At 54.1% G+C, this 25480-nt stretch overlaps 1 protein-coding gene across 1 annotated transcript in view; it reads right to left on the minus strand.

Moving 5' to 3' along the window:
- LOC133357258 (fibronectin type-III domain-containing protein 3a-like) overlaps positions 1 to 25480 on the minus strand; it is a 150657-nt gene that overhangs the window by 93663 nt on the left and 31514 nt on the right. Inside the window, 1 exon segment of the mRNA XM_061575112.1 lies at positions 5166 to 5241. Coding sequence (XP_061431096.1) covers positions 5166 to 5241 — 76 coding nt within the window.

Here is a 25480-nt window from a genome sequence, read left to right on the forward strand (position 1 = left end):
GGCCAGGTCATGATGTGGCACCGCCATCCCAAACATGAATTACGAATCTTAACGCTGGCTTAACCCTCGAACCCGCCGCGTGTGACGTTAGCAGTCGCCGTCAATTGTGTTGCTCGTGTAACCATCTCAGTTCCCCGTGTGTCTCTTTATTCACCGATAACACTTTCATTTGATAATCGGGGTCACCCACACTAACGGCGTCCCATAACGCTGTACATTCATTATATAGAAAGGACCAAATTCCACATACAGCCACTGCCAAAGCAAGTGAAAACCCGACTACTACTACCAAGCAAAAAAGTGAATATACAAATTAAGAAATGGCACCAACACGAAAAGCACGTTTTGCCTGCTCCGTCGAGCCGCTCAGAAACAAAACGGCCGGGGGGCGGGGGGGTGGGTAGGGTGGAGGGGGGCAGAGGCTTGAGGGGGGGGGGCAGGATCGCAGGATTGGGGGAAGACGGTGGTGGCGCACGGCGGCTGCCACTGCCGCCACCGCTGCCACTATGCGGCCCCACGGGAATTGCAGCCCCAATACCAGGCATTGTATCAATTGGTTTTCACGCGAACGACGGCGTGAAAAATCCATGCGTTGTACTACTGCCTCGCATGTTGGGGCATCATCGCGCTCGGTGACATTTACGCCATTCAAGCGGCGAACCCCCACCGCCCCCCCCACCGCTCACCCACCTGGCTAGCCCCCCACGTTGAACGCATTCACCGGTTGACTCGGCGGGGGGGGGGGGGTGTGAATGGAAAGGTTCTGGCCGTGCCACCGCCTCTGGTCTTAAAAAAAAAAACCTTCCCCGTCATATTGTTAAAATCTCGTTCCCCTCCCCCGAACGGCGACGCGTCGCGACACGGGCAACCCTCGCCGCTCTGTCCCCCCAGAACGGCGGGCGGCAGATTGTTGCCGCGGAGACGACCGTCGTAATTCCTGCGGGCGACCGGCTGGATGAAGACCTCTCCAAAAGCCGTCGCCACCAAATCTTTGGCGGCCTTGTCTGTGGTTTCCCAAGCCTCCGAATCTCTCTCTCTGAGCGTAAACGAAAACTGCTCACGCGTTGCAAATTGTCCAAATGAATAATTGGGAACTGCACAACTTCATAAAAAAATTCCCGCTGGCTCACTCCACAAACCGTTCGAACGCCGTTCGACGAGCCGGTGTCACGATGGCAGAGCAGCCCGGGCGGTTCCCTCCGGCAGCTTGAGAAGACGCTCCCGGAATAGTACCGACGGCAAAACCCAAACTTGAGCCCGGGCGTCAAATCAAGATTGCGCGAATTTTCTTCCCGCACGCCACACGGGCAGGCACGTGCGCCCACTAAACTAGACGGCGCAACCACCCGACACGTTTCCTTTAGAATTTCGGGGAGGGGGGCTGGCGAGGGGTGTGGGTGTGATGATCGTGTGGTAGAAATCCTGAGAATACGGTTGGTGCCCAACCCCAGCGAGGTGGGGGGGGGGGGGGGGCGCAGCCACGCCGTGGGAGTTGGGGAGCCACCGTCGCTCGCCAAATGGAGCCCCCCCCCAGTGGTGGTGGTGGTGCCAGCTGGCCAGGTGTAGTCATGCCAGGTGTAGCCGCGGCCAGGTGTAGCAGGTGGTGCCAACGCGACCACCGGCGACGGACTCACCACGGGGTAACCAGCCCCTCCCCACCCAGCCCCACCCCTCCCCACCCAGCCCCACCCCTCCCACCCCCCACCTAGCCACACCATCCCCACCCAGCCCCTCCCCACCCTCCCCACCCTCCCTACCCAGCCCCTCTCCCCACCCTCCCCACCCAGCCCCACCCAGCCCAGCCCCACACTCCCCTCCCAGCCCCTCCCAGCCCCTCCCTGCACGACGGACGGACACAATAATCCCCTGTGGGCTGGTGGAACCAGTGGGTTCATACCAGTATTAACTTATTTTCTTAGAAGCAACTTGGCCGCACAGTGATAGCTCAACAGAGTGGCCCATCATTTGGACATTCACAGCAGTGGACTGATCAAGGCTGCTGCTGGTGGTGGTGATGGTGGTGATGGTGGTGATGGTGGTGATGGTGGTGATGGTGGTGATGGTGGTGATGGTGGTGATGGTGGTGATGGTGGTGATTCAACACACATCGCGCACAAACATCCTCGGTGCACTCCGCTTCGTCGTTCCCTTGGGGAATGGGGAGAGACACGCGGGGCCCCCGAATTCAGCGGCAGAGGTCTCTTTAAAATAAAAGTCAGAAGTGATTTTCTACTCGAACGAGCAATGAGGCGATGCTCAATATCCTGCAGAGAGCAACACTCTCAAGCCAGTCATCGTAAACAAATTACACATTACTGTGATGGAATGACAGCCATAAGGTGATACTCATTTTTACATCCCCGGAGGCAATGAATACTAAATAAAAAACTAGTTTTATTTTACCAGGCAAGCCCCACAGAGCTACACAAGCTCTTTTTCAGAAGATGACCTGGGCCCGTAAATTACAGCCCGATGAAGCGGTTTATCGTCACGTGGAATTGCATAGCAGCCCAAATACTCTGAACGCGTGACGTTGATTTTAAATGTGGAGTGAAAACAACCAGAGGACCAGGAGGAAAATCCACGTGACCGTGGGGAGAGAGACACGCCAACTCCAAATATACACCCGCGACCTCCTGCGTACCAGGCGTGGTAGTTAACATCTCGCCACCACGGCGGTGATTCGCTACGGGCTTACCCACCAAGCAGGATGTGAACTCGCAACCTTCCGGCTTTTAGAGCCGCTCTCGCTCCACCCATGAGCCCCCTGGCCCGGTGCGTCTCTTCGTCAAATCTCAACACGCCGGGACCTCGGACGAGTGGCTCTCCTTAAAAAGCCGATTTCGACGGTTCGCGACGGTCCAAATCTAACGGCGCGACGAGGGATATGCGGTGGGGGGTGGGGAGAAGGGGGGTGGGGGTGGAGCGAGGGGGGTAGCAACCTCGTCGACTGAAACCGGGTCCGGTAGCCGAGTAACAATTTCCATCAGAAGCACAACGCTGTTCATCAAATCGAGGATTGATCCCAAAGCATATTCACGTAAAAGCATGGCGAGCAATGATGGGAATACGGTGACGGCGATAATGTTATCCGTTTCACTTTTGAGTTAAAAAGTCTGATTACATCACCACCACCACCAGCAGCACGTGTTCGACTGCAGGACGCAGTCTTTATTCAAACGAGGGGTAAAGGTGCATCCCTGCAATGGCTCGCTCTCGAGGGCCCCCTTCCTCTCCAGGGGCTATTTCAGGCCTACTCTTCCACGCCGACCAGACATCTTTCAATCGGTGGGTGTACCCACACTTCGCCCCACCACACCGGAGGGAGGGACGGAGGGACGGAGGGACGGAGGGGAGGGATGGAGGTGCGGGCCGATGGTAAGCAAAAAAAGAAATGGCAACTGGCCAGCAAAACGAGTCAGTCGATCTTCTTCATTATAGAGGCAAGACGATCCAGGAATTATGGGGGGGGGGGAGGATTGCGTCTTTAGTGAGGGGCCCGTCTGGGTGCATTACACCAGACAGCCTCGCTGCGGGACGCCTCCTAGCCGGGGGGATTGTTCCTTCAAATCGTGCGGGCGTTAACCCAATTACAGAGCCACAGGCCTCGGGAGACCCGGTTGCCAGACGCCCGCCCACGCGCCCACGCGCACACACGAGCACACACACGCGCACACACACACACACGCGCATACACACTTCTAGAAAACACTTGGGCGGTGGTGGGAACACCGCACGCGCTTCACAGCGCCGAGCCCCCGAGGTTCGATTCTCTACCCGGGTGCCTCTCCGTGTGCCGTTTGAACGTTGTGTGTTGGGGGTGTCATGGTGGCGAGATGTTAAGCATCTCGCCTGGCGTACAGGAGGTCGCGGGTTTATATTTGGAGTTTGCGTGTTTCTCTCTCCCCGTGGTCTTGTTGATTTTCTCCGGGTCCTCCGGATTTTCCCCTCTACATTTAGAATCAACAACACGCGTTTAGAGTATTTGGCTGCTTTAAATGTACACACACTTTTGAGTTAAAAAGTCTGATTACATCAGAAGCGGCCTGTGGCCAGGCCGCTTCTGACAAAGATCTACATAGCTCAGTGGGTCTTACCTGGTAAAATAAAAATTAGCTTAGTTCCACTCGACCTTCTTTCGCACCGTGCCTAGCCAACCACGCCAATCTGTTCGGCATCAATTTATCTCCAGGTTCAACCGGCTCTCCCTTCCACAGTTACATTAAAACGATGCCAAGTGTCACCCATATTGGACAAACTTTCCCAACGCTCAAGCACACACTTGCCAATTACTCAATCCGGATTACGCAGAGCAGCAGCAGCGACATCGCCCCCCCCCCCCCTTCCTTCCCCCCCCCCTCCCTCTTGTGAGATCCTACACGATGGCAGGGGTGGCTGCCGTTGAGGAAATGCCAAAGTTGGCGAAGGGGGGGGGGGGGTTTCCAAAACTCGCCGGCTTCCTTAAATAAATCGCAAAAATTCGCGGAAAATTAAAAGCGTTGCCACCCTTTTGTCACGGCGATTCGCCAAAAAAAAAAAAGGGACCGGCTTCGGTTTAGGAGCGAATTCTCCCGAAAGCAACGGGGTTTTTTTTTTTTACGTTTTTGTTCACTGCACTTACGCAACGCAAATTTGCCACATGTGCACAACTTACTTGATCCAAGTTCAAGTTCATCTACTAGGTTCCTCTTACGAGTGCGCACAACAACACTTCGTTTGACTCGAATATACATTTCACGGTCGCGGCCTCAAAACGACACTTTTCCCTATCTCGGGCGAGCTCACGCGGGTGTACAGGGTCCCCCTCCCCCCCCGACAAGGCGTCGTTCATTTCGGAGAAACCTTTCTGTGAAAGCTCAAAGAACTAAAAAAGCAGTCCCAAGTGATTTCCCGCCCGGAATGAGCCACATTGGAGGCATTGGTGCTCAACATCCCGTTCACACCTGGCGAGCCAGTGATGGAAATTCCACATCCATATGGCGGGGTCAAGTCCCCCCACCGGTTTCATCGTTGGGAGTTGAACTCGCAAACCTTCCGACCGCGAGCCGCTCGCTCCACCAGTCGTTGCCACGAAGCCCCAACGCTGGCTAAACGTAGCCAGCGCCACCGCCCATGGTGGTGGTGGCGGTGGTGGTGGTGGGTGGTGGTATCGGTGGTCGGCTTACCCTGTATGCACTGCACCGAGCCATCCTTGGCTCGTATCGTGAACGTCTCCCCAGGATTGACGTGCACCACGATCACCTGCGGCACACGGAGACGAGGCAGAGACGAGGCAGAGTCAGTACCGGACCGCGTGACTGCGCGCGTGGGGGAGGTGGCGGCCCCCCAACCTCCACACACAGGGGGGTGGGGGATGAGCAGGTCGATGTAACCATCACTGCGCTCAGGCTCGGGAAGCGCAATCCGTCGCCGGACTCGCGTCACCGTGCGTAACGCGACACACGCGTCTACGCGAGTCTCCACGACAAGGTCGGCATTGCGTTCCTCGTGCACAACGGAACAGAGGAGTCGCCGAGCCGTGGGCGACAGGAAGAAGCGGCAATGCGCGGGCCGATGGGGTTTTTAAACAAATTGGCGGAGGTGGCGCGCGGACGATTCGGGCCACGGAGAGCCGCAGCAGCCGTCTGGCTGTATACGCGAGCTTGCAAAAAAGCGCGGGCACGTGACTTACAGCGTTAATTCAGGCCGATTCGGTTTGCTTTCGTGTGGCACCGGGACGGGATGAAATAATTGGCACGTGTCTGGAAATCCGCGGTGGCAATTTCCATCGTTGGCGACGCGCAACCAGTCGTCAATTTTCCACGGAGGTAATTTCCTTGTTTACGGACAAAGGCCTTGCGCCGCAGGGCCTCGGGGGCCGTCTCCAGGAGGAGCGCCCCGCGGGACGACGCGCTCGCACCGCGGCGGTATTTTGTTCCCGTGGAGAATCGGTCTCCAGGTGGGGGGGGGAAAGGTGGGGGGGGGGGGGGGGGGACACTCGCACACAACCGTGAAGCGTTCGTGTGACGGGGGCACGAGTAGGCCTGCCGAGTGGGGCGCCACGGTGGCTAAAAGATGTTAACTACCTCGCCTGGTGTACAGGAGGTCGTGGGTTCGATCCCGACCCTGACGCCTGCTGCTGTATATTTGGAGTTTGCGTGTCCCTCTCGCTCTCATCATCATCATCACGGTGGCTAAGAGATATTAACTACCTCGCCTGGTGTACAGGAGGTCGTGGGTTCGATCCCGACCCTGACGCCTGCTGCTGTATATTTGGAGTTTGCGTGTCCCTCTCGCTCTCATCATCATCATCACGGTGGCTAAGAGATATTAACTACCTCGCCTGGTGTACAGGAGGTCGTGGGTTCGATCCCGACCCTGACGCCTGCTGCTGTATATTTGGAGTTTGCGTGTCTCTCTCTCTCTCTCATCATCATCATCACGGTGGCTAGGAGATGTTAACTACCTCGCCTGGTATACAGGAGGTCGTGCGTTCGATCCCGACCCTGACGCCTGCTGTATAAGATGTTAACTACCTCGCCTGGTGTACAGGAGGTCGTGGGTTCGATCCCGAGCCTGACGCCTGCTGTATACAGAAGAACTCCTCTTAACGACCACCCCTGTTAACGACCAATTGCTTAACGGCGGGCCTCTATCGAGCCCAGTGTAGTGTATAGAGTATAATGTTATCTATTTATGGTCGAAGGCTGTAAATTGATTGAGGCGCGCCGCATGAAAACGACGGAAAGTGCAGCGTTCATCACAGATAGATAAAGTTGTGCGCTTATTATAACATTAGTCATTTGTGGCCGGGTCGCTTCTGAAATAAAATACGTAGCTCAGAGGGCCCTCAACTGGTGAAAGAAAAAAAAGTGGTTAAAATAGTTTTACACTATGAGGACCGTTTCTTGCCAGCATCAAAATTTCAGAACGGGTTTTACCCTTTCTGGCAATAACACAGGAGGTGTTAAGATGTTAAAACACCAAACAGAAACCCGACGGCTACTGCAAGATGCGACCCTGTCCGTCCAGAGCTACATTGGGCTTCCGGTTGCCAAACGAATACGTTGTAAGGTCGCACTCATCACGCACGCACACACAAAGTGCCTGCCACAAATGAACCGCAATGCCTCACCGATCTCGTCAAGGAGCATAAACCACCATCACACCAAATCCGGTCATCCACGCAGCAGCGGCCGCGGCTTTTGGCTCGGCCATCGAGCAAAGCCGGTGGTCACCGCACCGCGCGGCGCTTTCAGGTGCTCCTCCGCAAACATCTGGAACGCTCTTTTCCTTCCGATGCGAGGAAGCCACCGGGAGCCGTGCACTTTTTAAATCCTTTATATTAAGTTCACTTGCTTGCGCGCTTAGGACCGTGCAAATCTTTCGGTCGTTTTTTAACCCAATTCCCGTGATCCAATCGAGCTGACATTTTGCACACAGACTCGTTGTGCGTGACAATTTATTTTCGTGAAAAAATTTTTTTACCTAAATTTGACACTTTTTAGGAAAAAATAAATTATATTTAACTACCAATTGCTTAATGGTGGCAGGCAATCATCTGACCCATAGGTGGCCGCCATCTCAAGCCAGAGGACGAGAGGACTCTAGCCGCCACGCATATAAAGGATTTAGAGTGATAAACTTTGTTTTTACGGGTTAATTTTTTAATCGTCTCGATTGAAAAACTCACTTCTTTAGAACTGCTTTTGTTGTCCTTCCGCATACGCACACGCGGGCCATACCACGGGACCGCGTGCGACTGCGTGTGGCGCGCGGCACAAACCAACGGCGGAGATCGCTCGGCCCCGACCGTAGGCGTCAGTTGGTGGCGTCTCGCCCCGTAGCTCCTCTTTTCAAAGCGACCATCCCATCGCGAGCATCTCCCCTTCAGTTTAGCACCGAGTCGGAGGCTTTCGCGACCAACATCATCCATAAGAGGTTTGTTTCGGGTTAGATCGCGTACATATATAAATGTGTCGTTAAACCCGCCACCGCCCGACACAGCCAATTGGTAAGGTTTATCACGTAAACAGAATGTGCCAATTCGTTACTAGTACGGCACTAACCGGTGTGTTCTTGAGAGCAAAGCCACATTTACAATCAGAGTACGACGTTTCGCCAGTAATTACAACAATCATCAGGCGACAGCCAGATTTCCCTTTACGATGAACGGCGCCGCCGTTTAATCCGCGTGGTGGCCCTGACGATGATTTGTGAAAACGAGGTGCCCCTTTGCAATAGTTTAAAAGTCGCCCCTCCCCCCCCCCCCCAGCCTGTGGCAAGCCACGTTGAAAACCGAGAGCGTCTCTGACCAGTAAACCCGCGTGTCCCACCGACTACATCTGACAAGTTGCTCATCGTACCCAGGGCCAGGACCGTGCCCTGGCCGAGCACCGTCTCTCCGCAGCTGCACCGGCAGCGGCCGTCTGGAACGCTCTCTCTCTCTCTCCCGCTGCTGCGTACTCGCAGGAGCGGCATGAGCATCCAAGCACCATCATCATCATCCACTTTCAAGCGACAGGTGAAGGCCGTCACCACCCATTCCATGGCCATCACCCCGTCCAAGCTGCCACGTGAAAGACTTTGAGCTCCGGCTCAGTGTTCCCCGATTGAACATTTCGTGACGATTCGCAAAATACGCGAGTGTGATAACGTACGTACACACGCACGCAGAACTTCTTTCGCGCCGTACGTTGGCCAAAAGTGGTCATCGGAGGTGCTGATAAATGAACTTTCTTTTTATCATCACCATCATCTTCTAATATGTACATCGTCGTAATTCCGTCACGCGTCTCCCACGCACGAGTGGCAAATATTTTGGCGGTGCGGCCAGAACCGGCCACGGGAAAAACACAGGGCGCCGTGGTACAAGAAAAGCGGACTGCGACGGAATCGCCGATTCCTCGCCGACGTTAGCCAATCAAATTAAGAAGGGGGCGCGCGCGTCACACGACTGCTCGATCCAAGCATTGCCCGCCAACTAAACAACTATTTTGGAGACGGCTGGCCCGATCAACTCCGAGTCGGGTGCCGGATCGACCGAGCGAAATCGATGCAAATTAAACCTCGACTCACGATCCGCAACGACCGTGCATGGGGCAACGACAATCCTGCCCCCCACCCCCCCTTTCGGCCACCGCCTTTACTTTCTTCCACGCACATGAGGGGGGGGGGGCGGGCAAGATCTCCGATGGACGATTTCGTGGGGTGCCCCCGACTGCATCGCTCTACGACGGCGCACCTTGCAACGTGCGGCGACGCCGTTGCCACGACGGGCACTGCCGCCTGCGCCGTGCCGTTGCCTTGATGATTCTCACGGCAGATTGTACCACCAGAAGGACTTGCGTGGAGATGGGAGAAGAGGATATTGCAAGGAATGAAAAAGTGAATGGACACAAAAGGGGGACGGAAGGGATTTGCCGGGAAGCCAATAGCCGTCGGCAGTTTTATTGGGAGGCGAGAGCCGCATTGAGCCTACAAGGCAAAACAAAAAAAAGGCGCAGCTCTGCAATTTCTTCCCCATGCAACTACTGGCGGAATGGCATCCACTGGAGGGAACTCGACAGAGAGCCGCTTTAGTGGGCATGCTGGCCCCTACTCTTCCACGCTTGCCACACATCTTTGATAGAGGGTGCGGAGTTGCCCACGCTTCACCACACCCACACGCGCGAGCTGCCGTCCGGCTGACCGTGCCGGATTCGACTCGGCGCGCTCACGTCGCGAGCGGAGGGATCGACGCCGGCCTGCCGAAACTACGGTGGCTGGGGAAAAGAGGAGGGGGGGCGGGGGGGGGGGTTTGGGCATGGAACCGATCGGGGAGAGAGATACCGCGAAAACCGAAGGAGCGAGAGCCGAGCGGAAGGTGAAGGGGGCAGGTTGGGGTCAGGTGGCGGTGAAACCGAGCACCCGCTGAGGAACCCAGACGCCCGGTCAGCGCGGCCCGCGTGGGGCTGCGTGAGCGGACGGGCGAGCGGGCGTGGGCTGAACGCTAATGAGGAAGCCGCCGTTGCCGTCACCGCCACTGTGCCAATAGCAACACGCACGCACGTCCTTACAAACAAAAACGAAAGGAGGCGAAGGTGGAGGCCCTGCAATCGCTCGCTCCGCCGCCGCCGCCGCGATGAAAGGGCTCAAGAGAGAACGGGGCCTGCTCTTCGTCGCCGGCCAGACGTCCCGTCTCGGAAGAGGGTTGTTGTGGGGGTACCCACACTCTACCCCACCGCACGCAAACCTGCAGAGCGACTAATCGTGGAAGAGCCAAGAATTAATTTCAGCCGGAGCTGTCCAGGGGCTGATCTCCAAAAAATATTTCCCCCCCCCTCCGCCTTTGCCAAAGCCCTACTGCCAAGTCTGGGTTTTGATGTCTGGGAGATTTCAGGTTGGGGGGGGAGGGGGGTGTGGGGGGGTGAGGGGCTCCAGAAAATATTCCATGAAAAATGAAGCCACGGATACCCACGGGGGGTGGGGGAGTTGGGGGGGGGGGTGGCGGAGAGACGGAGGCAGGATTCAGGAACCTGCCCCAGCACCGTTTCCAGTGCCACGCCGGGAGAATGGGAGCCCAAGCAGCGAGGGGCGCACCAACACCACCGCACACTGCAGCAGCAGCAGCAGCAGCGACAGCAGCAGCAGCAGCGACAGCAGCAGCAGCAGCAGCGGTGGCTTCCCTACGCACATCCTGCCTTCTCCTCATTGGCCGTCACCGCCGCCGTCACCGCCGCCGTCACCGCCGCCGTCGCGGTCCGAGTCGAGCGCTCGCAGGCAGGAAGCAGAGCGAAGCTGTCCAAAGGGCGCCAGGGTTCACGTGGAATACATTTTTTTTTTGTGGCGTGCGCGCAGGCGACGGTGGGAATACAAATTCAAAGGGAGGTGGAAATTCTGACGGGCGCGATACGCCCACGGAAACGTAACACCCTGCGTCAATCGAACCGACGGATCATGTCCTGTTTGACCGTACTTCACCACACTGGTCAGCCCAGGGTAATCAAGAGGGTTGCAGGGGGTGGCGGGGGGGGGGGGCAGCAGAGCTTGTCAGACCTCATTTCGATTCGAGACCTTCAATTAGCCAAGCGACAATCCGCTCAGATCGGTGCCCTTATGTCACCGGGGGTGAGAACTCATTTAATGAATTAACTATTCACTGCCAGGCACTATTCACGATTTTTATTTTACGAGGGAAACCCCACTGAGCTATGCAGCTCTTTCCCAGAAGCCACTCTGGCCACAAATGACAGCTCAACAAAGTGGAGTTTATCATCGCGTGGAAATTCACAGCGGTGGCCAAATACTCTGAACGCACGGCCACGTCGATTCGAAATGTGGAGGGAAAAACCGGAGAACCCGGAGAAAAACCCACGCGACCACGGGGAGAGAGAGAGAGACACGCAAACTCCAAATACACAGCAGCAGGCCTCAGGGTCGGCATCGAACCAGCCCACGACCTGCTGCATACCCGGCGAAGTCCTTAACATCTCGCCACCGCGGCGCCCCTACAACCTGCGTGGAGGTTGTACAACCCACACGGGGCGCGTTCACTCGAACGCCGCGGATCGCTACGATGAGTCGAGATGAGGTGGTGACCCCCGTGCCCACATCCCCATTTGCAGAATTCCTCGCTTCCGCATTCAGCGAAAGCGCCACGGGCGTTTGCGGTGGCATTGCCCAAACACCCCCCCCCCCAACTCCGTCCGATTCCGCCGCACAGAGCGGCAGAGGCGGGGCGGAGAGCGGGTTCCGCGGCCTGTGCAGTTGCGTCCGCGCTGCGCTCATCGTTCTCACGGGGTCACCTCGGCCGGTTGACCCAATACATACGTGGGGTCAGTCCCGTGACCTCCTGCCAGCAGCGAGCCTTTGACAATTCACTCAAAAGTCCACCCAGCCTGGCGCCTGCGCTACGGTGACGTCACTGCCACGCGCGCGAATGAACGCACGAACCGCACGGCGGCCCAAGTCACGGCGTGGTCTATTTGTGCTCTGGATTTCTCGGTTTAAGAAGGCAAAGGGCACAGCCCTCCAATTGCAGAAGGTGCGGGCGCCGTGGAGAGAGCTCGCGCACGCACCTGTGAAGAAGAGACTCGAGGACGACGTGCGTGAGAAAAAGCTTCGTAGCTCATCGGATTTCCTCTGGCATAAAGAAACATTTCCGATTCTGATACCCGTAAATATACGCCCGATCGGCCGGCCGAACGAATTGGATATCTCCCAAGCCAAGCAGGGTTTGGTTGTGCCTGCACCGGTGCTATGGACGGGTGGCCGCCCGCCCGCGCCAGCGTGTCGCCCGCCCGCCCGCGCGCAAACAGGGTGGCGGCACTGCACGATGGTCGAACGCGATGACGCAGCGAGGCGAGCCGGATCTGTGTCGCCGTGGTGCCATGGCGCAGTGCCTCCACGCGTTCCCGGTGATCTCCGGCTTCGAGCGGCCTTCACCAAAATCCGGCACGGTGAAATACAGTCAAATTGAATTTCGGTGACCGGCACGGCGGAATTGAATGCACGACAGCGGGGAGAGACTTCCCCCAAGCCTGACACGGCGGACCAAAGAAAAAAATGTCTCAAAAACTAAAGGACTTCCCCGGGAGAAACGTGAACGCATTACGTTCCTACACCGTGACGTGTATATTCACCCGGAGCCGCGTTGACCAGCGAGGGGTGGGAGTATGGTCGCACAAATCGGCCGCCGTGGGATGGACAGAGGCCTTCATCCAGCAGTGGATAAACAAAGGGATGTGACATTATTATTATTGATCAGACAGGTTGATGACATTCACATTGCCATTCGAGAGATGTGCAATGGGCCATTCCTGCACTGGAAAAAAGACACCGTGTAAAATAATGGTGTAGGAAATAAATAAAAAATAAAAAACGCCAAGATAGAGGCACTGGCTGTGGGAATGGCAACAACGTTTTTGGGCGCTTGCCAAAACAATTACCTCGTTTATTTTTGCAATAATTACCAAAAGATAAACGCACGCATGCACGCACGCACACGGATTGATCAACTCTCAGCCAGCAACATCGCCGCTCCCCGCACAGCCACGAGGAGCAGCTCAGGACACGACGCGGGACATTAAAATGCCAAACCCTTTCAACGGCCCCACTCCCACCGCCCCACCACGTAACATTTGCATGCGAGCATAATTCCCACACGCAAAATAAATATCCGATGCGGGCGGGGAGGGGGGGGGCGGCAGTGATAGCGCTCCCGGCAAAAAACAAACGCCTGCCGAAACCAAATTTTGATTCGCAGACGCGGCCAAGGGGCGATGCCCCCCAAACGGCTCCCCGGGGTTTTCGTGACCCCTTCATCACATCGCGCCGGGCAGCGCGGCCAAGTACGGCCGAATCGACGCGAGCGACTCGCACGGGCGAGGGGAGACCCTCATCCAGCAGTGGATTGGACGAAAGGGCCAACACAAAGACACAAAGATTCCCACCCTCGCCCCGTGTAGCCTTTAGAAGGCTGTTGGGGAAAGGGGCAAGTGCTGTTTGCGAGCACCGCATGAAAGCCGCTACGGCGCGTGGGCGGGCTGGGGTGGGTCAGCGCCAAGCCCGGCTGCGTTTGTATCCCCATTGCTGATGTGCTCATTGAAAGCCGAGTCCATCTGGGGAGAGGCCCAGGACCGGTTCAGATATTAGTCACCGATGTTGACCGTAAGCGGGAATCGAAACTCGGGGTCACGGAGTTCGCCAGAGCAATCGCATCTCAACGACAACATACAACAATATACACACCGATTGGCCTACATTGAGCTATAAATGCTCTGACGGTGCATTGTGCTTGTACTGGTCACCTTGTGGCGTCGTTCTCTGGTCTGACGCTGGTGGTGAGACGAGGCCATGAAGAAGGCTGCCGTCTCTGGTGTAGGCCAATCAGTCTCAAAGACGACGCATCACAAATGATGAGAGCCACGTGAATGTTTGCATGTTCACCACAAGCACTGCGCGTGTGGCTGATGCAGACTTGATTCCTTGCAAAAGCTCTCGATTTTGTGTTTCAACATCTCAGTACACAGCTCCTGTTCTATTGCCAGAAAGGGTAAAAGCCATTGTTATTTTTTCATATTTTAATACTGGCAAAAAAGGTCCTATTTTAAATGGGACGTGTATCACACACGCACACTGCAGTGTACGGTGTATATCAAATGCACCAATGTGACATCGATACACCATGCAGCATCACAGACTGATAGAAATTCCTATAAATATGCAAACACATAGGACGATCATGTGTAAAAAACACACACACATTAAGCAAATGCACAGGCATCCCATATGAACGCATACTTGTAACCACATATGTAGGTATGTGGTATACTCTTAGGTAAAGTCACGTCGGTAAAAAATGTAAATAAATAATAAAACAAATAGAAATAATAATAGAAATAAATTACTAAATCACGACGTTTCGGTGGCAACACAAGTCTCCGTCATCATCCGAAACGTCGTCATTTGTTATTTAATTTCTATTATTATTATTTCTATTTTATTATTATTTATTTTTATTTTTTACCTACGTGACTTTACCGAAAAAACCTAAGAGTATGAATCCTTGCAGTCACGAAAGCTTCAAATCTATAATAGGTATGCGGTCCCGTCAAAAAATTGCAAAGTGTACGCACACTTGCAAAAATATTAAGACATTACATTTTTACTTAAAACTTTCGTGACTGCAGGAATTCATATTCTTTGGTTCTCTTGATAAAGTCACGTAGATAGGAAATAAAAAAATATTAAATAATAAACAGTTGCAGTTGGAGGCTTGCCTCCCTTTTCTCGCCGCCTGATGACAACTGCTTGTGTTGCGATCGAACCGTCGTTAGCTTTTGGTTGAAAAAAATTATTTTTATTTTTCTACGTGACTTTACCGAAAGAACCAAAGACTATATTACACATTGTAAAAGGGCCCATCCAAATACATGCAACTTGCAACCCTTCAAATGAAATCCATAATGCATATGCACATTGATCACGTGAGTAACACACAAAGACAAAGATCCCCTGTATAGCCTTCAACAGGCCGTTTGGGGAAAGTGCTGCTGTGAGCGAGGAGCACCTATGAAGGCCGGCACGGCAACACTAAATCGGGCGGGTGACCAACACCACTCCCAGCCGCCTGTCCCCCCAGCACCGTCCTGACGTTCACACACCACGCCAGGTATTCGTCAACGGCATGGACCATGCGCAGGAATCGAACTCGGGTCCGTGGGGTTTGTAGCGCAGCGCGCCGCCACCGACCCACCGCACCACCGGCCCGTGCATGGACGCGCTGGTTTACCAGCTACACGTGACAGCCCCTTTAACCAATCCGCTGCTGGATGAGGGTCTCCCTCCACTCAATGCCGGTCACGGCAGAGCAGAGGTCGCAAACGGGTTTTGATTCCTTACCCGTACCCGTACCCGGCCGCACCAGGGTCGCAAATGGGTACCCGTTTCCTACCCGTACCCGTACCCTACCCGAAATGAGTGACAAACGGTTACTCACCAGTGACTCACGGCCTACCCGTACCCGTACCCGGCCGCACCAGGGTCGCAAACGGGTACCCGTACCCGGCCGGGTACGGGTAGCCGGGTATCGGGTAGGGTACGGGTATCGGGTACTCGGTTGCGAGCTCTGCGGCAGAGGCGTGAGGGGGAGGGGGGGGTGTAAAGGCGACAGGGAGCACAAGCGCGGAAGCATGGAAGTGCTGGACAGCTACGAAATATTGCCACACTCACATCCGCTACACCCCACCACGTAAATCGCCCCCGCAGCAGCCACGGCATCATCGGCAGCAGCAGCAGCCTATAACACCTGTCGGAATGCTGGTCGTCCATCCAAGCGATTTCCTACTAATCTGCGTGTTTTTTTTTTTTCACCCACACGGAGCTGTCGTCTCGCTCTTTTTTCAGACGCCACCTGCCCGCAAATGATGATGGCTCAACCAAAGTGGCTCACCGTCACGTGGAAATTTATAGCAGCGGCAAAATGCCCTAAACGCGTGACGTCGATTCTAAATGTGGAGGGGGAAAACCGGAGGACACCGGAAAAAAAAATCCACGCGACCACGGGGAGAGAGAGACACGGAAACTCCAAATATACAGCAGCAGGCCTCAGGTTCGGGTTCGAAACCACGACCTCCTGTACACCAGGCGAGGTAGTTAACATCTCCTAGCCACCGTGATGATGATGAGAGAGAGACACAGAAACTCCAAATATACAGCAGCAGACGTCAGGTTCGGGATCGAACCCACGACCTCCTGTACACCAGGCGAGGTAGTTAACATCTCTTAGCCACCGTGATGATGATGAGAGAGAGAGAGAGACACGCAAACTCCAAATATACAGCAGCAGGCGTCAGGTTCGGGTTCGAACCCACGACCTCCTGCATACCAGGTGAGGTAGTTAACATCTCTTAGCCACCGTGATGATGATGAGAGAGAGACACGCAAACTCCAAATATACAGCAGCAGACGTCAGGGTCGAACCCACGACCTCCTGCATACCAGGCGAGGTAGTTAACATCTCCTAGCCACTGTGATGATGATGATGATGAGAGACACGCAAACTCCAAATATACAGCAACAGGCAGGCGTCAGGATCGGGGTCGAACCCACGACCTCCTGTACACCAGGCGAGGTAGTTAACATCTCCTAGCCACAGTGGCACCCTACAGGCTTCCAACCTGCTTAGCTTCCGTGATCTGTCTACGTGTACCCGACGTTTAAACAGCACATTCATAATGTGCTCCTGCCAACAATACTGTGTGACATTAACACAAAGACAAAGATCCCCCGTATAGCTTTAACAGACTGGGGCAAGTGCTGTCGGCGAGCACCTATGAAGGCCGGCACGGCACACGAGAGGGCGGGTGGCCAGCACCAGGCCCGACCGCCTTTGTATCCCTAGTGGCGATGTTTACACACCACACCAGGTACTCATTTGAGGCCGAGTCAATCTAGGGGGAAGCCCACGACCGGTTCCGATAATCGTCACCAGTGTTGGCCGTGAGAGGGAATCGAACTCGGGTCAGCAGGTTCATAGCGCAGCGTGCTAACCGCTACATTCCCGCTCCACGTAACATTAAAACAACCCACATGCGCACACGCAAGTACGCACGGCAATGTGTATCGTACGAACGGTGAAAAAAAAACCCACCGAATCCCTAGACAGATTAAATAACCATAGATTGACAGATGACTGCAATAATTACATGAATACATTCGATTCACAGGACACACACAGAGCAAATAACTAGCACACACACACAGACTAATCAACCACAATGAACACACACACATTGCCGGAGTAATAATCATGTGATTACGCACGACCCGGAGACACACAAGACTGAATAATTAATTTAACACACGCGGACACGAAGATTCAAATTAACAAAACGCACGCGCACAGCCGTAACAACGAAACGAACACACAGATACACACAACGAAACGAAGACACAACGCTGTGTTCATGATACCAAGACGTGTGATTACACACACGAACGAACGAAGCCTAAATAACCCAACAGGGACACAAGTGTGCGCGTGATAGTGTTTGTAAACACATCTGACACACACAGGATAAATAACCCAGCACGGCGTTGATACGACAATGACATGAACACACACACATGCACACGCGAATCGGCTGTCATATTGACATGGCCACAGACACAACCGACATCGTAATGATCGCAGGTCTTATGTACGCACAATCGCGAGACTAAACAATCGCTGCAATAGCCACACGAGCACGTCCGATGCACGGCAAGCGAATAACCAAGACGACGCACGACACACAGATCCGTCGGGCGTCTAACCCAAAGCGACGCACAGGCGACGCACATTTCCCGTGACAATCATACGAAACGAATGCGATACCGAGACATCGCTGTGAAAGCACGTCCGATACACGCACGCCACACACAGTGAAAGGGACTGCGAAATAACCAAACCAACACACACACATCGCTGTAAACAATCGCATGCAATGCAGACACGGAGACAAAGATCCCCCGTGTAGCCTTCACAGACTTTTGGGGCAAGTGCTGTTCGCGAGCACCTATGAATGCCGGCACGGCGCACGAGGTGATGGGTGGCCAGCACCACGCCCGGCCGCCTTTGTCTCCCCAGTGCTGCCGTTTACACACCGCACAAAGTACCCATTTGAGGCCGAGTCGAGCTAAGAGAGGTCTGGGAGTGGTTCAAATAATCATCGCTGGCGTCGGTGGCCACGAGCGGGAACCGAACTCGGGTCGCCGGGTTCGTAGTCGGGACACACACACACACAGACGTCAGGACACACACACAGACGTCAGGACACACACACACACACAGACGTCAGGACACACACACACAGACAGGACACACACACAGACGTAAGGACACACACACACAGAGACGTCAGGACACACACACACACAGACGTCAGGACACACACACACACACACAGACGTCAGGACACACACACACACACAGACGTCAGGACACACACACACACAGACGTCAGGACACACACACACACAGACGTCAGGACACACACACACACAGACAGACGTCAGGACACACACACACAGACAGACGTCAGGACACACACACACACAGACAGACGTCAGGACACACACACACACAGACAGACGTCAGGACACACACACACACAGACAGACGTCAGGACACACACACAGAGACGTCAGGTACACACACACACAGAGACGTCAGGTACACACACACACACAGACGTCAGGACACACACACACACACAGACGTCAGGACACACACACACACAGACGTCAGGACACACACACATACACAGACGTCAGGACACACACACACACAGACAGACGTCAGGACACACAAACACAGACAGACGTCAGGACACACAAACACAGACAGACGTCAGGACACACACACACACAGAGACGTCAGGACACACACACACACACAGACGTCAGGACACACACACACACACAGACGTCAGGACACACACACAGACGTCAGGACACACACACAGACAGACGTCAGGACACACACACAGACAGACGTCAGGACACACACACAGACAGACGTCAGGACACACACACAGACAGACGTCAGGACACACACACACAGACAGACGTCAGGACACACACACAGACAGACGTCAGGAACACACACACACAGACGTCAGGACACACACACAGACAGACGTCAGGACACACACACACAGACAGACGTCAGGACACACACACACAGACAGACGTCAGGACACACACACAGACAGACGTCAGGAACACACACACACAGACGTCAGGACACACACACACAGACGTCAGGACACACACACACAGACGTCAGGACACACACACACAGACGTCAGGACACACACACACAAACGTCAGGACACACACACACAGACAACAGGACACACACACAGACAAACAGGACACACACACACACAGATAAACAGGACACACACACACAGACAACAGGACACACACACAGACGTCAGGACACACACACACACACACAGACGTCAGGACACACACACACACACACAGACGTCAGGACACACACACACACAGACGTCAGGACACACACACACACAGACGTCAGGACACACACACACACAGACGTCAGGACACACACACAGACAACAGGACACACACACACAGACGTCAGGACACACACACACACACAGACGTCAGGGACACACACACACACAGACGTCACGACACACACACACAGACGTCAGGGACACACACACACAGACGTCAGGGACACACACACACACAGACGTCAGGACACACACACACATATGTCAGGACACACACACACAGAGAAGTCAGGACACACACACACACGAGCGCCTTCACAGTCCGCGCATCTCTCCGTCTCCCGTGTCCCCGTGTCTCCGTCACTCACCGTGGCTCTCATTTTCACCACCATCCAGCCACGAGCAGCGCCGACGGCAGTCTCATGCCGCGAGCAGCAGCAGCAGCGGCGGCGGCGGTAGCAGCCGGCAACAGCAGAGGCGGCAGCAGCAGCAGCTCATTGCCGTCCGCACCACATCTCCCACCGCTCCACCCTTCACTGACAGTCCACCCCCCCCCCCCCCCCCGTGCAAGAAGAGGCACCACCAGGAGCCGACACCGCGGGGCATGCGGAGGAGCGGCGAATACCGCCCCGACCGTGCGCGGTGGCGCTTCAGTGATTAATCACCGCCCCCCCGCGCAAAAAAATGAATAAACTTGTTGGCGGAGCAGCAACAGATTTTTCTTGTTGTTGCTGCAGCTGCTGCCGCTGTTGTTTGATATTTATAAAGAAAAATACGGTGGCGGTCAACTCGGTCTCGGCAAGCCCTCACTCCGCGCGCGGAGAACCGGAGCGAGAGCCTCCGGACGGACACGCGGATCGCTCTCGTTCTGCTCGCGCCCCCCAAAAAAAAAAAAAGACAGACCCCGCAAGCAGCGGCCAACGCCACCGCCGCCGCCGCCACCGCAACGGGATCCGGTGGGGGGCGGCCGAGGCTGGCGGACACTTCCCCCTTTTCCTCGGCTCTGAAAAAGAATGAGCGTCGCACACACGCGCACGTAAATAAAACGCCTCGGCGGAGTCTGCGTTTTATTTTTTATTCTTTCCAGCACCCCCCCCCCCACCGTGCCGTCGTTTAGCACACAGAGGTTGCCCAGGAAACAGACGCAACGTAACAAAGGGGACTGTGCCATCTGCCGGCGCGGATCTCGGTATCTTTCGTTGCGAGGGGAGGCGGGGGGGCGGGGGGGGGGCGTGGAGGAGGAGGGGGGGCCGTGACCAACCGGTGGGAAGGCCGAACCCGACGGATCGAGGAAGCCTCCCCAACCACCGCCCCCGACTCACGTCACACACCATGCACACACACCACACCATACGCACACCATACATTTACATACACACATCACACACACACCATACACACACATCACACCATACCACACACCATACCCACACACCATTCACGGACCACACACTCACCGTACACACACCATACATTCACACACACCATACATTCAACCACACCATACATTCACACACACCATACATTCACACACACCATACATTCACACACACACCATGCATTCACACACACACCATGCATTCACACACACACCATACCACACACCATACCCACACACCATTCACGGACCACACACTCACCGTACATTCACACACACACCATACATGCACACACACACACACACCACACCATACATTCACACACACACACCACACACACACCACCCCCTCTCCCAGCCTCTCTGTCTCACTCCTCCTTCCCCCCGCTCCCCCCGCCCCCCCCAAGATTCCCACCACTATCCGATGACGACGTTCAGCAGTGCCCCCCCCTCCCGACCCCGAATGTGCCAACAACGCTTCCGCGCTCATCACCGTTTTCCGCCGTGCTGCCCCCCAGCTCTGCCGGAGTAGACCTGCCCCCCCCTCCCTCACCCCACAGCCGGGATTCAGCATCGCAAGAGGTCAATCAAATGCGGGGAACTACCAGGGAGGGGGATAGGGGCTGGAAATAACTCGGAGGTGGTCGTGGTGGTTGGTCGGATGCTGGAGATGCCCAGAATCCGTTTAAAAAATCCTTTATTTAATTTGTTTAAATCCTTCATTTTTATTAAATCCTTTATATTAAGTTCACTTGCGCGCTTGCTTGCTTGCTTACGACCGTGCAAATCTTTCGGTCGTTTTTTAACCCACTTCCCGTGATCCAATCGAGCTGACATTTTCCACACAGACTCGTTGTGCATGACAATTAATGTGCGTGAAACTTTTTTTCCAAAATTTTACACTTTTTAGGACTAAAATATTATATTTAATTACCAATTGCTTAATGGTGCCATGCAATCATCTTTACCCATAGGTGGCAGGCATCTCAAGCCAGAGGACGAGATGACTCTAGCCGCCACGCATATAAAGGATTTACAGTGAAAAACTTTGTTTTTACGGGTTATACTTGTTTTTCTTGAATCTGTCAGTCCCCCGATTGCCCCCCCTTCTGGGATCGCACCGATGCTGCTGTTGACAATCCTCGAATTTCGCCCAGATCCAAGAACGAAGGGAAGGTGGACGCGGAGCGGAGCAACGTGGACGTCCAGACTTAAGGGCACCTCGCCGCAGGACGCACAGCGTCGCACGCGCCCTGTCTCCGGCATTACTCCCACAGGCCGATGCGCACCGCATCTCATTCACGAATGAAAAATGAAAAGGCACTTAAGCCACAGGAGTGCGATTGTGGCCATGCAGCCCAAACTATGGACCCTGGAGTAAACCCAGAGACACGTAGAGACACAGAGACCCATGGAGATACATTCAACTCAGAGACACGTAGAGACTCATTAGATAAATGAAAGACACAAGCCACAACAGTGCGATTGTGGTCATGCAGCCCAAACTATGGACCCTGGAGTAAACCCAGAGACACGTAGAGACACAGAGACACATGGAGATGCATTAAACTCAGAGACACGTAGAGACTCATTAGATACATCGAGATATATTAAAGACACAAGCCACAGGAGTGCGATTGTAGCCATGCAACTCAAACTATGGCCCCTGGAGTAAACCCAGAGACACGTAGAGACACAGAGACCCATGGAGATACATTCAACTCAGAGACACGTAGAGACGCATTAGATACATCGAGATATATTAAAGACACAAGCCACAACAGTGTGATTGTGGTCATGTAGCCCAAACTATGGATCCTGGAGTAAACCCAGAGACGCAAAGACCAATGGAGATGCATTCAACCCATAAAGACACCTAGAGACCCATAGATACATCGAGATACATGAAAGACACAAAACCACAGCAGTGCGATTTTAGTCATGCAGCCCAAACTATGGACTGCAGAGTAAACGCACTGTGGTCTGCACTCCAACAGAGGAGGATGAACACCTAAACGACACAAACTCTCTCTCTCCTCACTCAATCACTCTCGTCATGGCCAGCAGAAGACCTCAACATTGCCATTCAGCTCATGAACATCCCGCCAGACAGATAGATTTCATCCCTAACGTTGCCATTGGCGTGACGACACAAGGTGACCACCCCCCAAAATATTTTAGAGAACGGCCTGTGAAAGGAGATGTCACGGAGGTAGTTCTGAGAGATGCCTCTTCCTGTCCGCTCTCACGCCCCCCCCACTCTGCCACGGAAAGTAACGTCGGGTTGCAAGGCAGTCAAACCGATATTTTAAAATTCTCAGAATTCAGCAACATTGAATGCGGAACCGAGTGTAACGTAACGTGATGGGACTTTTTTTTTTTAATCGTCAGTAACCGGGCTGACACCGACGACTCGGTAGAAGTGAGAACCCCGGCTTGACTACGAATGGCTTGCCTGGGATCAGCTGGGCACCGCTGAGAATCAAGGATTCTGAGAATCAAGGATTCTGAGAATCAAAGATTCCCGGCGATGTCCATCTGACACACTCGGCCATCCAGTCATTGAAAAAAAAAAATCCCAGAATGTTCTTTTAAATTGACTGGCGATGAGGAGGCTTTGGATTAAAAAAAAAAACAATGGGTCAGGATTCAAACTTCGATGCGGTGCTCAGAAGGAATGCAGTTGGGATTCGGACCCTTGCGGATTCCCGATAAATCGACGGCAGCGAGCTTCACGATCGCGGCTAATCGCCAGGGTTACTATTTTCGGGCGGAGGCTCGCCCCGTCGTCAAAAAACCAACGGTGCAATTCGTCTCCGTCCGCTCGCCGATTGTGACATCGATTCCTGACGCCCGCACGCAACCCCACGCGGAGAAGAACCCACGAGCCGTCGATTAACAACGATGCTCCTGGAAATTATTAAAAGTTGAGGTCACAATCAGCCTAATTGGGAGTGACCAGAATTATGCAAACGAGACAACACAAATTATCAACACAAAACAATGACAAAGATCCCCCGTATAGCCTTAACAGACTGTTGGGGCAAGTGCTGTAAAGCCCGACGCGCCTTTGTCTCCCCGGTGGCGATGTTTACACACCACACCAGGTACTCATTTGAGGCCGAGTCGACCCAGGAGAAGACCAGGACGGGTTCAGATAATCGTCACTGGGTGGTGGCCGTGAGCGGGAATCGAACTCGGGTCGCCGGGTTCGTAGCGCAGCGCGCTAACCGCTACACTACCGCTCCCCACACACACACACACGCGTACACGCACAAAACATATTCAACGGACAACAAATAGATTCCAGAATCGAAACTGTGATGTCGAAACGCGACAAATCCATCCGTAAGGAATTCACGGACTACAAAAAATATTTAAATTGCCGCGCGATTGAACAACTCATCTCAGGGGAACGGATTAAAACACAGGTCGTTCTGTTTAGCAAAATCATAAACATGCAAAATCAATCATTCGCACAAAGCGTGTGCGCGCGGGAATCGTGAAGATGTAAAAACAGCGGCCACATTCGCGAAGGCGAGGAGAACTGTCCAGCCACGAACCACACCGACTACTCGAGACTCGAGGGGGGGGGGGGCAGCGGAAAGAAGGGTGAGGGGAGGGCTGTGAGGGGGGGGGCTGCGGGGGGGGGGGGGCGCTAACCATTGCAACCCCCACAAGAGGGTCACCCCCCCCCCCCCCCCACGTGTTTAAACGCTCGGCTGAGTCCGACCGGACGCGACACGAAACGCTTTGGGGAACAGATTTACACGGCGCGCACAGAGAAGTCCCCTTCCGGTTTGGCGACACCGTGCCATCACGATCAGTGATTATCACAGAAAGCCAAATGCGCTGTTACGGAGACGCAAACGGCAGGCCCCACGTAACTTTTAATCGCACACGAGAGTCGCCGTCTTTAAAACCCGCGGACGTTCTCTGCATGTGCTACAGAGGATCACACCGCGATTATGTGTGTGTGTGTGTATATCTCAAGGTGTGTGTGTGTATATCTCTGTGTGTGTATCTCAAGGTGTGTGTGTGTATCTCGTGTGTGTGTGTATATAGGCCGGCACTTGCCCCTACAGTTTGTTAAGGCTATATGGGGGATCTTTGATCTTTCGTACGTGTGTATGTGTGTGTGTATCTGTATGTGTGTGTATCTCAAGGTGTGCGTGTGAAAAACAGGTCTTTCGGAAAGACGCTGTCTTTCCGACAGACCTGTTCTTCACCTGAGGACGGCTGCTTGCGTTGTGGTCGAAACGTCGTGAGAATTATTTTATTATGTTTTCTTTTTATTATTTTATTATTTCCCTTCTACGTGACTTTACCGAAAGAACCAAGAAGATCTTTGTCTTTGTGTGTTCGCACACAGTCAATAAATCTGGGTTATTTTAACCTCGGTTACAGAGATAAAGTATCGGACACCCAGGCAGTTTTACGCTCGAGGCGTGCCGGGGGCAAGTGTTTTTATTTATTTTTTAAACAGACCCACGAGATTAGTGGAGGAATGGTGGCACAACGGCAGAGGTCGCAAATGGGTTTTAATTCCTTACCCGTATCCGGTCGCACCAGGGTCGCAAATGGGTACTGGTGAGTAACCGTTTGTCACCCG

Source organism: Lethenteron reissneri, chromosome 57 (assembly GCF_015708825.2).
Source record: "Lethenteron reissneri isolate LAM-NWPU_2019-01 chromosome 57, ASM1570882v1, whole genome shotgun sequence".
Taxonomy (NCBI): Eukaryota; Metazoa; Chordata; class Hyperoartia; order Petromyzontiformes; family Petromyzontidae; genus Lethenteron; species Lethenteron reissneri.